Raw genomic sequence first — 14,221 nt, 5'->3', positions numbered from 1 at the left:
CCTCTCTCTCCCTCTCCCCCCCGCCTCTCTCCCTCTCCCCCCCGCCTCTCTCCCTCTCCCCCGCCTCTCTCCCTCTCCCCCCGCCTCTCTCCCTCTCCCCCCGCCTCTCTCCCTCTCCCCCCGCCTCTCTCCCCCCCCCCCCCGCCTCTCTCCCTCTCCCCCCCCGCCTCTCTCCCTCTCTCCCCCCGCCTCTCTCCCTCTCCCCCCGCCTCTCTCCCTCTCCCCCCGCCTCTCTCCCTCTCCCCCCGCCTCTCTCCCTCTCCCCCCCGCCTCTCTCCCTCTCCCCCCGCCTCTCTCCCTCTCCCCCCCGCCTCTCTCCCTCTCCCCCCGCCTCTCTCCCTCTCCCCCCCGCCTCTCTCCCTCTCCCCCCCGCCTCTCTCCCTCTCCCCCCGCCTCTCGCCCTCTCTCCCCCCGCCTCTCTCCCTCTCCCCCCGCCTCTCTCCCTCTCCCCCCGCCTCTCTCCCTCGCTCCCCCCGCCTCTCTCCCTCTCCCCCCGCCTCTCTCTCTCTCCCCCGCCTCTCCCTCGCTCTCTGAACGCTCCCCCATGGTGTTGGGTGGAGGGGAGGGTGTTGATTCCTTGCTGTGTGATGGTGCCTGACTCCTTGTCTCTCCAGATCTCCGGAAGTCCAAGTGTAATGTGAATTACTTCGCCTGCCAAAGCGGTCGCTGCATCCCCTCCACCTGGGTCTGTGACATGGAACATGACTGTGAGAATGGCGAAGATGAGAGCCATTGCTGTGAGTTCGAGCGCGAACCTTCGTAACCCTGGAAACAACCCCTCACAGGCCATTCAGCCCCTCTCTCTCTCTCTCCAGCCTGTTACACAGGAACAGGAGGAGGCCATTCAGCCCCTCTCTCTCCAGACTGTTACACAGGACCAGGAGGAGGCCATTCAGCCCCTCTCTCTCTCTCTCCTATCCTGTTACACAGGAACAGGAGGAGGCCATTCAGCCCCTCTCTCTCCAGCCTGTCACACAGGAACAGGAGGAGGCCATTCAGCCTCTCTCTCTCTCCAGCCTGTTACACAGGAACAGGAGGAGGCCATTCAGCCCCTCTCTCTCTCTCTCCAGCCTGTTACACAGGAACAGGAGGAGGCCATTCAGCCTCTCTCTCTCTCCAGCCTGTTGAACAGGAGGAGGCCATTCAGCCCCTCTCTCTCCAGCCTGTTACACAGGAACAGGAGGAGGCCATTCAGCCCCTCTCTCTCCAGCCTGTTGAACAGGAACAGGAGGAGGCCATTCAGCCCCTCTCTCTCCGGCCTGTTGAACAGGAACAGGAAGAGGCCATTCAGCCCCTCTCTCTCCAGCCTGTTACACAGGAACAGGAGGAGGCCATTCTGCCCCTCTCTCTCCAGCCTGTTACACAGGAACAGGAGGAGGCCATTCAGCCCCTCTCTCTCCAGCCTGTTACACAGGAACAGGAGGAGGCCATTCAGCCCCTCTCTCTCTCCAGCCTGTTACACAGGAACAGGAGGAGGCCATTCAGCCCCTCTCTCTCCAGCCTGTTGAACAGGAACAGGAGGAGGCCATTCAGCCCCTCTCTCTGGCCTGTTGAACAGGAACAGGAAGAGGCCATTCAGCCCCTCTCTCTCCAGCCTGTTGATCAGGAACAGGAGGAGGCCATTCAGCCCCTCTCTCTCCAGCCTGTTGAACAGGAGGAGGCCATTCAGCCCCTCTCTCTCTCTCCAGCCTGTTACACAGGAACAGGAGGTGCCCATTCAGCCCCTCTCTCTCCAGCCTGTTACACAGGAACAGGAGGAGACCATTCAGCCCCTCTCTCTCTCCAGCCTGTTACACAGGAACAGGAGGAGGCCATTCAGCCCCTCTCTCTCCAGCCTGTTACACAGGAACAGGAGGAGGCCATTCAGCCCCTCTCTCTCCGGCCTGTTGATCAGGAACAGGAGGAGGCCATTCAGCCCCTCTCTCTCCGGCCTGTTACACAGGGACAGGAGGAGGCCATTCAGCCCCTCTCTCCTCCAGCCTGTTACACAGGAACAGGAGGAGGCCATTCAGCCCCTCTCCTCGATGCATTTACACAGGAACAGGAGGAGGCCATTCGGCCCCTCTCTCCATTTTAATTGGGAGAGGGAGAGACCTGCTTGTTCTGAGTCTGTGTGCACTCCTCAGTCCAGATACCCACCCCCAGGAGGGGGAGGTGGGGGGAACCTACTTCCATCTCCTCGCCCTTGTCGAGCCCCCCCCCCAAATCCCCCTCAGAGTCTGGTAGTTGTCAGGAAGTCAAGCTCTCATTCTTCTCAACTCCAAGGGGTTACCCCCCCCCCCCCAGACCTCAGTGAGTCATAGAAATTCCCCCCCAGTCGCCACACTCCAGCTCAGAGTCAGAGAGGTTTACAGCCGGGAAACAGGCCCTTCGGCCCAAGTTGTCCATGCCGCCCCCTTTCTTTAACCCCGAAGCTCGTCCCAATTGCCCCCGTTTGCCCCATATCCCTCTATACCCATCGTACCCATGTAACTGTCTCAACGCTTTCTAAAGGACAAAATTGTACCCGCCTCTACTACTGCCTCTGGCAGCTCGTTCCAGACACTCACCACCCTCTGTGTGAAAAAATTGCCCCCTCTGGACACTTTTGTATCTCTCCCCTCTCACCTTAAACCTACACCCTCGAGTTTTAGACTCCCCTACCTTTGGGGAAAAGATATTGACTATCTAGCTGATCTGTGCCCCTCATTATTTTATAGACCTCTATAAGATCACCCCTCAGCCTCCTACGCTCCAGAGAAAAAAGTCCCAGTCTATCCAGCCTCTCCTTATAACTCAATCCATCAAGTCCCGGTAGCATCCGGGTAAATCTTTTCTGCGCTCTTTGTAGTTTAATAATATCCTTTCTATAATAGGGTGACCAGAACTGTACACAGTATTCCAAGTGTGGCCTTACCAATGTCTTCAACAAGACGTCCCAACTCCTTCTCAAAGGATTCCTCGTAAGACAAATAACCCCCCACGTCACCACCACACCCCCTCCCTTCCAGGAATTCTCTGAAGGGTCTCTGATGCGAGTGTGTTCCCCCTCGATTACGGAGGCCAGAACTGTCCGCAGCGCTCCAGGTGCGATCACCCCAACAACCCGTACACGCAAAGCCCCCCCCCCCCCCCACTTTACAACACTCCATTCCTGGCTTGGGTCTGTGCGGGAGTCTGCACGTTCTCCCCGTGTCTGCATGGGTTTCCTCCGGGTGCTCCGGTTTCCTCCCACAGTCTGAAAGATGTCCAGGTTAGGGTGGATTGGGCCGTGCTAAATTCTCCCTCAGTGTCCAAAGATGTGTAGGTTAGGGTGGATTGGCCATGCTAAATTGTCCCTTAGTGTCCAACGATGTGTAGGTTAGGTGGATTGGCCATGCTAAATTGTCCCTTAGTGTCCAAAGATGTCCAGATTAGGGTGGATTGGCCGTGCTAAATTGTCCCTTAGTGTCCAAAGATGTGCAGGTTAGGGTGGATTGGCCATGCTTAAATTGTCCCTTAGTGTCCAAAGATGTCCAGATTAGGGTGGATTGGCCATGCTAAATTGTTCCTTAGTGTCCAAAGATGTGCAGGTTAGGGTGGATTGGCCATGCTTAAATTGTCCCTTAGTGTCCAAAGATGTGTAGGTTGGATGGATTGGCCATGCTAAATTGTCCCTTAGTGTCCAAAGATGTGCAGGTTAGGGTGGATTGGCCGTGCTAAATTGCACCTTAGTGTCCAAAGATGTGTAGGTTAGGGTGGATTGGCCATGCTAAATTGTCCCTTAGTGTCCAAAGATGTGCAGGTTAGGGTGGATCAGCCATGCTAAATTGCCCCTTAGTGTCCAAAGATGTGTAGATTAGGGTGGATTGGCTATGCTAAATTGTCCCTTCTTGTCCAAAGATGTGCAGGTTAGGGTGGATTGGCCATGCTAAATTGTCCCTTAGTGTCCAAAGATGTGTAGGTTAGGTGGATTGGCCATGCTAAATTGCCCCTTAGTGTCCCAAAGATGTCCAGATTAGGGTGGATTGGCCATGCTAAATTGTTCCTTAGTGTCCAAAGATGTGCAGGTTAGGGTGGATTGGCCATGCTTAAATTGTCCCTTAGTGTCCAAAGATGTGTAGGTTGGATGGATTGGCCATGCTAAATTGTCCCTTAGTGTCCAAAGATGTGCAGGTTAGGGTGGATTGGCCGTGCTAAATTGCACCTTAGTGTCCAAAGATGTGTAGGTTAGGGTGGATTGGCCATGCTAAATTGTCCCTTAGTGTCCAAAGATGTGCAGGTTAGGGTGGATTAGCCATGCTAAATTGCCCCTTAGTGTCCAAAGATGTGTAGATTAGGGTGGATTGGCTATGCTAAATTGTCCCTTCTTGTCCAAAGATGTGCAGGTTAGGGTGGATTGGCCATGCTAAATTGTCCCTTAGTGTCCCAAAGATGTGTAGGTTAGGTGGATTGGCCATGCTAAATTGTCCCTTAGTGTCCCAAAGATGTGTAGGTTAGGTGGATTGGCCATGCTAAATTGTCCCTTAGTGTCCCAAAGATGTGTAGGTTAGGGTGGATTGGCCGTGCTAAATTGTCCCTTAGTGTCCAAAGATGTGTAGGTTAGGGTGGATTGGCCATGCTAAATTGTCCCTTAGTGTCCCAAAGATGTGTAGGTTAGGGTGGATTGGCCATGCTAAATTGTCCCTTAGTGTCCAAAGATGTGTAGGTTAGGGTGGATTGGCCATGCTAAATTGTCCCTTCGTGTCCCAAAGATGTGTAGGTTAGGGTGGATTGGCCATGCTAAATTGTCCCTTAGTGTCCAAAGATGTGTAGGTTAGGTGGATTGGCCATGCTAAATTGTCCCTTAGTGTCCAAAGATGTGTAGGTTAGGGTGGATTGGCCATGCTAAATAGCCCCTTAGTGTCCAAAGATGTGCAGGTTAGGGTGGATTGGCCGTGCTAAATTGCCCCTTAGTGTCCAAAGATGTGCAGGTTAGGGGGATTGGCCATGCTAAATTGTCCCCTTAGTGTCCAAAGCTGTGTAGGTTAGGGGGATTGGCCATGCTAAATTGTCCCCTTAGTGTCCAAAGATGTGTAAGTTAGGGGGATTGGCCATGCTAAATTGTCCCCTTAGTGTCCAAAGATGTGCGGGTTAGGGTGGATTGGCCGTGCTAAATTGTCCCTTAGTGTCCAAAGATGTGTAGGTTAGGGTGGATTGGCCATGCTAAATTGTCCCTTAGTGTCCCAAAGACGTGCCGGGTTAGGGTGGAGTGGGCCGTGCTAAGTTGTCCCTTAGTGTCACCCGAACAGGAGTGTTGGCGACTAGGGGATTTTCACAGTAGCTTCATTGCGGTGTTAATGTAAGCCTGACTTGTGACGCTAATAAATAAACTTCAAACCCTCTCTCTGTCTCTCTCTCTCTCCAGTCAAGTTCTGCACCTACTCAGAGTTTGAGTGCAACAACCAGAGGTGTATCACCAACCGTTGGGTGTGCGATGGGGCCGATGATTGTGGCGACGGCTCCGATGAGGACGCCCGCTGTGGTGAGTGTTGGCGTCAGGTACGAGGCCTTTGGGGAGGCGACGGTGGGGGAGGTGGCGGGGGGTGGCCGTGAGGGCAGCTTGCTGGCTGTTGCAGAGGCTTCGGGGCTTGGAAGGCGAGTGGGGGGCGGGGCGCAGAGGGGTAATGTTCCCCGTCATGGAAAACTTGACATTCGCCCCATAGGCAAATATCCCGCCTCCAACAAGAGAGAGAATCTAAGCATCTCTCCCCCACTCCCCATGACATTAACTAGCATTACCATGGCTGAATCCCCCTCCCCCCCCAACTATCAACATCCTGGGGTGCGCGGCTACCATAGGACCATAAGACAGAGGAGCAGAATGAGGCCACTCGGCCCATCGAGTCTGCTCCGCCATTCAATCATGGCTGATATTTTTCTCATCCCCATTCTCCTGCCTTTTCCCCCATAACCCCTGATCCCCTTATTAATCAAGAACCGATCTATCTCTGTCTTAAAGACACTCAATGACCCGGCCTCCACAGCCTTCTGCGGCAAAGAGTTCCACACATTCACCACTCTCTGGCTGAGGAAATTCCTCCTCATCTCTGTTCTAAAGGATCGTCCCTTTAGCCTGAGGTTGTGTTCCCTCTGGTTCTAGTTTTTCCTACTAGTGGAAACATCCTCTCCACGTCCACTCTATCCAGGCCTCGCAGCATCCTGTAAGTTTCAATAAGATCCCCCCCTCATCTTTCTAAACTCCCAACGAGTACAGACCCAGAGTCCTCAACCCGTTCCTCATACGACAAGCTCTTCATTCCAGGGATCATTCTTGTGAACCTCCTCTGGACCCTTTCCAAGGGCCGGCACATCCTTCCTTAGATACGGGGCCCAAAACTGCTCACAACATTCCAAATGGGGTCTGACCAGAACTTTATACAGCCTCAGAAGTCCATCCCTGCTCTTGTATTCTAGCCCTCTCCACATGAATGCTAACATTGCGTTTGCCTTCCTAACTGTCGACTGAACCTGCACGTTAACCTTCAGAGAATCTTGAACAAGGACTCCCAAGTCCCAGAACCCCCCGCCTTAGTGTCCCTTAGTGTCCAAAGATGTGTAGGTTAGGATGGATTGGCCATGCTAAATTGTCCCTGAGTGTCCAAAGATGTGTAGGTTAGGGTGGATTGGCCATGCTAAATTGTCCCCTTAGTGTCCAAAGATATGTAGGTTAGGTGGATTGGCCATGCTAAATTGTCCCTTAGTGTCCAAAGATGTGCAGGTTAGGGGGATTGGCCATGCTAAATTGCCCCTTAGTGACCAGAGATGTGCTGGTTGGGTGGATTGGCCATGCTAAATTGTCCCTTAGTATCCAAAGATGTGTAGGTTAGGGGGATTGGCCATGCTAAATTGTCCCTTAGTATCCAAAGTTGTGTAGGTTAGGGGGATTGGCCATGCTAAATTGTCCCTTAGTATCCAAAGATGTGTAGGTTAGGGGGATTGGCCATGCTAAATTGTCCCTTAGTATCCAAAGATGTGTAGGTTAGGGTGGATTGGCCGTGCTAAGTTGTCCTTTAGTGTCCAAAGATGTGTCGGTTAGGTGGATTGGCCATGCTAAATTGTCCTTGGTGACCAAAGATGTGTAGGTTAGGGTGGATTGGCCATGCTAAATTGTCCCTTAGTGTCCAAAGATGTGCAGGTTAGGGTGGATTGGCCATGCTAAATTGTCCCTCAGTGTCCAAAGATGTGTAGGTTAGGGTGGATTGGCCATGTTAAATTGTCCCTTAGTGTCCAAAGATGTGGACGTTAGGGTGGATTGGCCATGCTAAATTGTCCCTTAGTGTCCAAAGATGTGTAGGTTAGGTGGATTGGCCATGCTAAATTGTCCCTTAGTGTCCAAAGATGTGCAGGTTAGGGTGGATTGGCCATGCTAAATTGTCCCTTAGTGTCCAAAGATGTGTAGGTTAGGGGGATTGGCCATGCTAAATTGTCCCTTAGCGTCCAAAAATGTGCAGGTTAGGTGGATTGGCCATGCTAAATTGTCCCCTTAGTGTCCAAAGATGTGTAGGTTCGGGTGGATTGGCCATGCTAAATTGTCCTTGGTGACCAAAGATGTGTAGGTTAGGGTGGATTGGCCATGCTAAATTGTCCCTTAGTGTCCAAAGATGTGTTGGTTAGGGTGGATTGGCCATGCTAAATTGTCCCTTGGTGTCCAAAGATGTGTAGGTTCAGGTGGATTGGTGAGGTAAGTACGTGGGGTTATGGGGATAGGTAGGGTGGTCTGTTGGAGGGGTCGGTGCAGGCTCGGATGGGCCGAATGGCCGCCTCTTGCGCTGTGGGGATTCCACGATTGGCGCGGGAGTGAGGCCGAATGGCCTCCGGATCCTGTTCCCTCGGCCTGTGGGGAGAGTTGTCGTTGCGGGAATCGTTGTGCGTCTAACCCCGGGTGATCTGACTGCCCCTTGCAGCCTCGGTGACCTGCCCTCCGGGGTTAATGAAGTGTCCGGGCTCCCACATGTGCGTGCCGAAAGCCTGGACCTGTGACGGTGACAAGGACTGCCCGGACGGCGCGGATGAGAGCGTGGCGGCCGGTTGCGGTAAGTGGGGACGGCTGTGTGTGTGTGTGCGTGCGCGCGCCGTAGGCATGGGGTGGATGCAGTGTACCATGGCTCAACGTGAGGTTATCCAATTGGGTATGAGAATAAGAACAATACAGCACAGGAACAGGCCCTTCGGCCCCTCCAAGCCCGTGCCGCTCCCTGGTCCAAACTAGACCATTCTTTTGTATCCCTCCATTCCCACTCCGTTCATGTGGCTATCTCGATAAGTCTTAAACGTTCCCAGTGTGTCCGCCTCCACCACCTTGCCCGGCAGCGCATTCCAGGCCCCCACGACCCTCTGTGTAAAATACGTCCTTCTGATATCCGTGATAAACCTCCCCCCCCCTTCACCTTGAACCTATGACCCCTCGTGAACGTCACCACCGACCTGGGAAAAGGCTTCCCACCGTTCACCCTATCTATTGCCCTTCATAATTTTATACACCTCTATTAAGTCTCCCCTCATCCTCCGTCTTTCCAGGGACAACAACCCCAGTTTACCCAATCTCTCCTCATAACTAAGCCCCTCCATACCAGGCAACATCCTGGTAAACCTCCTCTGCACTCTCTCCAAAGCCTCCACGCCCTTCTGGTAGTGCGGCGACCAGAACTGGGCGCAGGATTCCAAACGCGGCCGAACCAACGTTCTATACAACCGCAACATCAGACCCCAACTTTTATACTCTATGCCCCGTCCTATAAAGGCAAACATACCATATGCCTTCTTCTACACCTGTGAAGTCACCTTCAAGGATCTGTGGACTTGCACACCCAGGTCCCTCTGCGTATCTACACCCTTTATGGTTCTGCCATTTATCGTATAGCTCCTCCCTACATTATTTCTACCAAAATGCATCACTTCGCATTTATCTGGATTGAACTCCATCTGCCATTTCTTTGTCCAAATTTCCAGCCTATCTATATCCTTCTGTTGCCTCTGACAATGCTCCTCACTATCTGCAAGTCCTGCCATTTTCGTGTCGTCCGCAAACTTACTGATCACCCCAGTTGCACCTTCTTCCAGATCGTTTATATAAATCACAGACAGCAGAGGTCCCAACACAGAGCCCTGCGGAACACCACTAGTCACAGGCCTCCAGCCGGAAGAAGACCCTTCCACTACCACCCTCTGTCTTCTGTGACCAAGCCAGTTCTCCACCCATCTAGCCACCTCCCTCTTTATCCCATGAGATCCAACCTTTTTCACCAGCCTACCATGAGGGACTTTGTCAAACGCTTTACTAAAGTCCATATAGAATATAGGGGGCATGGTTAGTTAGTTTGCAGGTGACACCAAGATTGGTGGCATGGTGGACAGTGAAGAAGGTTCTCTCCGATTGCAACAGGATCTTAGAACAGAGAACATAGAAAAACTACAGCACAAAACAGGCCCTTCGGCCCCACAAGTTGTGCCGAACACATCCCTACCTTCTAGACCTACCTATAACCCTCCATCCTATTAAGCTCCATGTACTCATCCAGGAGTCTCTTAAAAGACCCTATTGAGTTTGCCTCCACCACCACTGACGGCAGCCGATTCCACTCGCCCACCACCCTCTGTGTGAAAAATTTCCCCCTAACATCTCCCCTGTACCTACCCCCCAGCACCTTAAACCTGTGTCCTCTCGTAGCAGACATTTCCACCCTGGGAAAAAGCCTCTGAGAGTCCACCCGATCTATGCCTCTCAACATCTTGTACACCTCTATTAGGTCTCCTCTCATCCTACGTCTCTCCAAGGAGAAAAGACCGAGCTCCCTCAGCCTATCCTCATAAGGCATGCCACTCAATCTTGATCAATTGGGGCCAGTGGGCTGACGAATGGCAGATGGAGTTTAATTTGGATGAATGTGTGGTGATGCATTTTGGTAGATCGAACCAGGGGAGGACTTACTCAGTTAATGGTCAGGCGTTGGGGAGAGTTACAGAACAAAGAGATCTCGGGGTACAGATTCATAGCTCCTTGAAAGTGGAGTCACAGGTGGACAGAGTGGTGAAGAAGGCATTCGGCACGCTTGGTTTCATCGGTCAGAACATTGAATACAAGAGTTGGGACGTCTTGTTGAAGTTGTACAAGACATTGGTAAGGCCACACTTGGGATACTGTATACAGTTCTGGTCACCCTATTACAGAAAGGATATTATTAAACTAGAAAGAGCGCAGAAAAGATTTACTAGGATGCTACCGGACTTGATGGATTGAGTTATAAGCAGAGGCTGGATAGACTGGGACTTTTTTCTCTGGAGCGCAGGAGGCTGAGGGGTGATCTTATAGAGGTCTATAAAATAATGAGGGGCACAGATCAGCTAGATAGTCAATATCTTTTCCCCAAAGGTAGGGGAGTCTAAAACTAGAGGGTGTAGGTTTAAGGTGAGAGGGGAGAGATACAGAAGGGTCCAGAGGGGGCAATTTTTTCACACAGAGGGTGGTGAGTGTCTGGAACGAGCTGCCAGAAGCAGTAGTAGAGGCGGGTACAATTTTGTCTTTTGAAAAGCGTTTAGACAGTCACATGGGTACGATGGGTATAGAGGGATATGGGGCAAATGGGGGCAATTGGGACTAACTTAGGGGTTTAAAAAAAAGGGGCAGCATGGACAAGTTGGGCCGAAGGGCCTGTTTCCATGCTGTAAACCTCGATGATTCCATGGTCGCTGTCATAGGAAGGCAGATTATTGACCTGCGTGGGTGGAAATTGGGGGAGGCAGATTCTCAGTGAGACCTTGGTGTCCTCGTGCACCAGTCGTTGACAAGTTTGCGCGCAGGTACAGCAGGCACGGTGGGTTCGCGCTGCTGCCTCACAGCGCCAGGGACCCCGGGTTCGATTCCCGGTTTGGGGGTCACTGTCTGTGTGGAGTCTGCACGTTCTCCCCGTGTCTGCGTGGGTTTCCTCCGGGTGCTCCGGTTTCCTCCCACAGTCTGAAAGACGTGCAGGTTAGGGTGGATTGGCCGTGCTAAATTGTCCCTTAGTGTCCAAAGATGTGTAGGTTAGGGTGGATTGGCCATGCTAAATTGTCCCTTAGTGTCCAAAGATGTGCAGGTTAGGGTGGATTGGCCATGCTAAATTGCCCCTTAGTGTCCAAAGATGTGTAGGTTAGGGTGGATTGGCCATGCTAAATTGCCCCTTAGTGTCCAAAGATGTGTAGGTTAGGGTGGATTGGCCATGCTAAATTGTCCCTTAGTGTCCCAAAGATGTGTAGGTTAGGGTGGATTGGCCATGCTAAATTGCCCCTTAGTGTCCAAAGATGTGTAGGTTAGGGTGGATTGGCCATGCTAAATTGTCCCTTAGTGTCCAAAGATGTGCAGGTTAGGGTGGATTGGCCATGCTAAATTGCCCCTTAGTGTCCAAAGATGTGTAGGTTAGGGTGGATTGGCCATGCTAAATTGTCCCTTAGTGTCCAAAGATGTGTAGGTTAGGGTGGATTGGCCATGCTAAATTGCCCCTTAGTGTCCAAAGATGTGTAGGTTAGGGTGGATTGGCCATGCTAAATTGTCCCTTAGTGTCCAAAGATGTGTAGGTTAGGGTGGATTGGCCATGCTAAATTGCCCCTTAGTGTCCAAAGATGTGTAGGTTCGGGTGGATTGGCCATGCTAAATTGTCCCTTAGTGTCCAAAGATGTGTAGGTTAGGTGGATTGGCCATGCTAAATTGCCCCTTAGTGTCCAAAGATGTGTAGGTTAGGGTGGATTGGCCATGCTAAATTGCCCCTTAGTGTCCAAAGATGTGTAGGTTAGGGTGGATTGGCCATGCTAAATTGTCCCTTAGTGTCCAAAGATGTGTAGGTTAGGTGGATTGGCCATGCTAAATTGCCCCTTAGTGTCCAAAGATGTGTAGGTTAGGTGGATTGGCCATGCTAAATTGCCCCTTAGTGTCCAAAGATGTGTAGGTTAGGGTGGATTGGCCATGCTATATTGTCCCTTAGTGTCCAAAGATGTGTAGGTTAGGGGGATTGGCCATGCTAAATTGCCCCTTAGTGTCCAAAGATGTGTAGGTTAGGGTGGATTGGCCATGCTAAATTGTCCCTTAGTGTCCAAAGATGTGTAGGTTAGGGGGATTGGCCATGCTAAATTGTCCCTTAGTGTCCAAAGATGTGTAGGTTAGGGTGGATTGGCCATGCTAAATTGCCCCTTAGTATCCAAAGATGTGCAGGTTAGGGGGATTGGCCATGCTAAATTGCCCCTTAGTGTCCAAAGATGTACGGGTTAGGGTGGATTGGCCATGCTAAATTGCCCCTTAGTGTCCCAAAGATGTACGGGTTAGGGTGGATTGGCCATGCTAAATTGTCCCTTAGTGTCCCAAAGATGTGTAGGTTAGGGTGGATTGGCCATGCTAAATTGTCCCTTAGTGTCCCAAAGATGTGTAGGTTAGGGTGGATTGGCCATGCTAAATTGCCCCTTAGTGTCCCAAAGATGTGCAGGTTCGGGTGGATTGGCCATGCTAAATTGTCCCTCCGTGTAACCCAAACAGGTGTCGGAGTGTGGGCGACTAGGGGATTTACACAATAACTTCATTGCGGTGTTAATGTAAGCCAAACTTGTGACACTAATAAATGAACTTTAATGAAGGCAAATGGTATGTTGTCCTTCATAGCGAGAGGATTGGAGTATAGGGATGGGGATGTTTTGCTGCAATTGTACAGGGCGTTGGTGAGGCCACACCTGGAGTATTGTGTGCAGTTTGGGTCTCCTTATCTGAGGAAGGATGTCCTTGCTAAAGAGGGAGCGCAGCGAAGGTTTACCAGGCTGATTCCTGGGATGGCAGGTCTGTCATATGAGGAGAGACTAAGTCGGTGAGGATTATATTCACTGGAGTTTAGAAGAGTGAGAGGGGGATCTCATAGAAACTTATAAAATTCTAACAGGGTTCGACAGGGTTAGATTCAGAAAGAATGTTCCTAATAGTGGGGGGAGTCCAGAACTCGGGGGTCATAGTTTGAGGATAAGGGGGTTAAACCCTTTTAGGACTGAGGTGAGGAGAAATTTCTTCACCCAGAGGGTGGTGAATGTGTGGATAATACTTCTGTATGTTTTTCCCGACGGAAGAAGGTAGAAGAGAGAATGTCCGGGGTGCGTGGGGGGTGTCCTTGATTCTGCCGGCTGCTTTTCCCCGAGGCAGCGGGAAGTGTAGACGGAGTCAATGGATGGGAGGTTGGTTTGCGTGATGGGACTGGGCTACGTTCACACACACAAACCCTTTGTAGTTCCTTGCGGTCTTGGGCAGAGCAGGAGCCCCCAGACCGAGCTGTGATACACCCGGGAAGGATGCTTTCTATGGGGCATCTGTAAAAGTTGGTGAGAGTCGTAGCGGACATGCCGAATTTCCTTAGTCTTCTGAGAAAGTAGAGGCGTTGGTGGGGCTTTCTTAACTATAGTGTCGGCGTGGGGGGGACCAGGACAGGTTGTTGGTGATCTGGACACCAGCGGGAAGCGTAGACGGAGTCAATGGATGGGAGGCTGGTTTGTGTGATGGGACTGGGCTACATTCACAACCCTTTGTAGTTCCTTGCGGTCTTGGGCAGAGCAGGAGCCCCATCCCAAGCTGTGATACACCCGGAAAGGATGTAGTTCCTTGTGGTCTTGGGCTGGAGAACAGGGGCCCAGACCGGGTTGTGACGCAGATGTCCCCTTGTTGAGTGGGGGGGGAGAATGGGGGGGGGGGGCTCGTGTGTCTCCTGTTTCGGCCGCTCGCTGTCCCTCCCGCCCCCCTCTCTGTTTTAACCCCTGCCCCTTTTTCTCTGCCTCCAGTCTACAACAACACGTGTGACGACAGGGAGTTCATGTGCCAAAATCGCCAGTGCATCCCGAAACACTTTGTCTGTGACCATGACAAGGACTGCACCGACGCCTCAGATGAATCTCTGGAGTGTGGTGAGTTACCCTGTCTCAATCTGACTGCGGTTGGGGGGGGGGGGGGGGGGGGGGAGCGTCTCTCCCAGTCCCAGCTCCTTCTCTCTTTCCCCCACTCTCTCCTCCTTCGTGCTAACTTTATCCCCTGAATCGACACCCCCCCCCCCCCCCCCAATCCAGTATGTATCTGATTTCCCCCCCCCTTTTTGAGGGTTCCTCATAGAAACCCTACAGCACAGAAAGAGGCCATTCGGCCCATCGAGTCTGCACCGACCACAATACCACCCTAACCCCATATCCCTACATCTTTGGACACTAAGGGACAATTTAGCACGGCCAATCC

The 14,221-nt window shown here is 52.0% G+C and overlaps 1 protein-coding gene across 1 annotated transcript; it reads left to right on the top strand.

Moving 5' to 3' along the window:
• Nucleotides 1–611: 611 nt before the first annotated feature.
• On the top strand, nt 612–13,899 carry LOC144491137 (uncharacterized; the record flags this gene model as incomplete). Its single annotated transcript, XM_078208814.1, has 4 exons — nt 612–737; nt 5,366–5,482; nt 7,905–8,033; nt 13,777–13,899. Coding segments are annotated over exons 1-4 (412 nt in total), but the record flags the coding sequence as incomplete, so codon positions are not given.
• Between the last annotated feature and the right edge of the window lie 322 nt (nt 13,900–14,221).

This window comes from Mustelus asterias, unplaced genomic scaffold, assembly GCF_964213995.1.
Source record: "Mustelus asterias unplaced genomic scaffold, sMusAst1.hap1.1 HAP1_SCAFFOLD_4536, whole genome shotgun sequence".
Taxonomy (NCBI): domain Eukaryota; kingdom Metazoa; phylum Chordata; class Chondrichthyes; order Carcharhiniformes; family Triakidae; genus Mustelus; species Mustelus asterias.
This window is presented reverse-complemented; position numbering and strand designations above follow the sequence as displayed.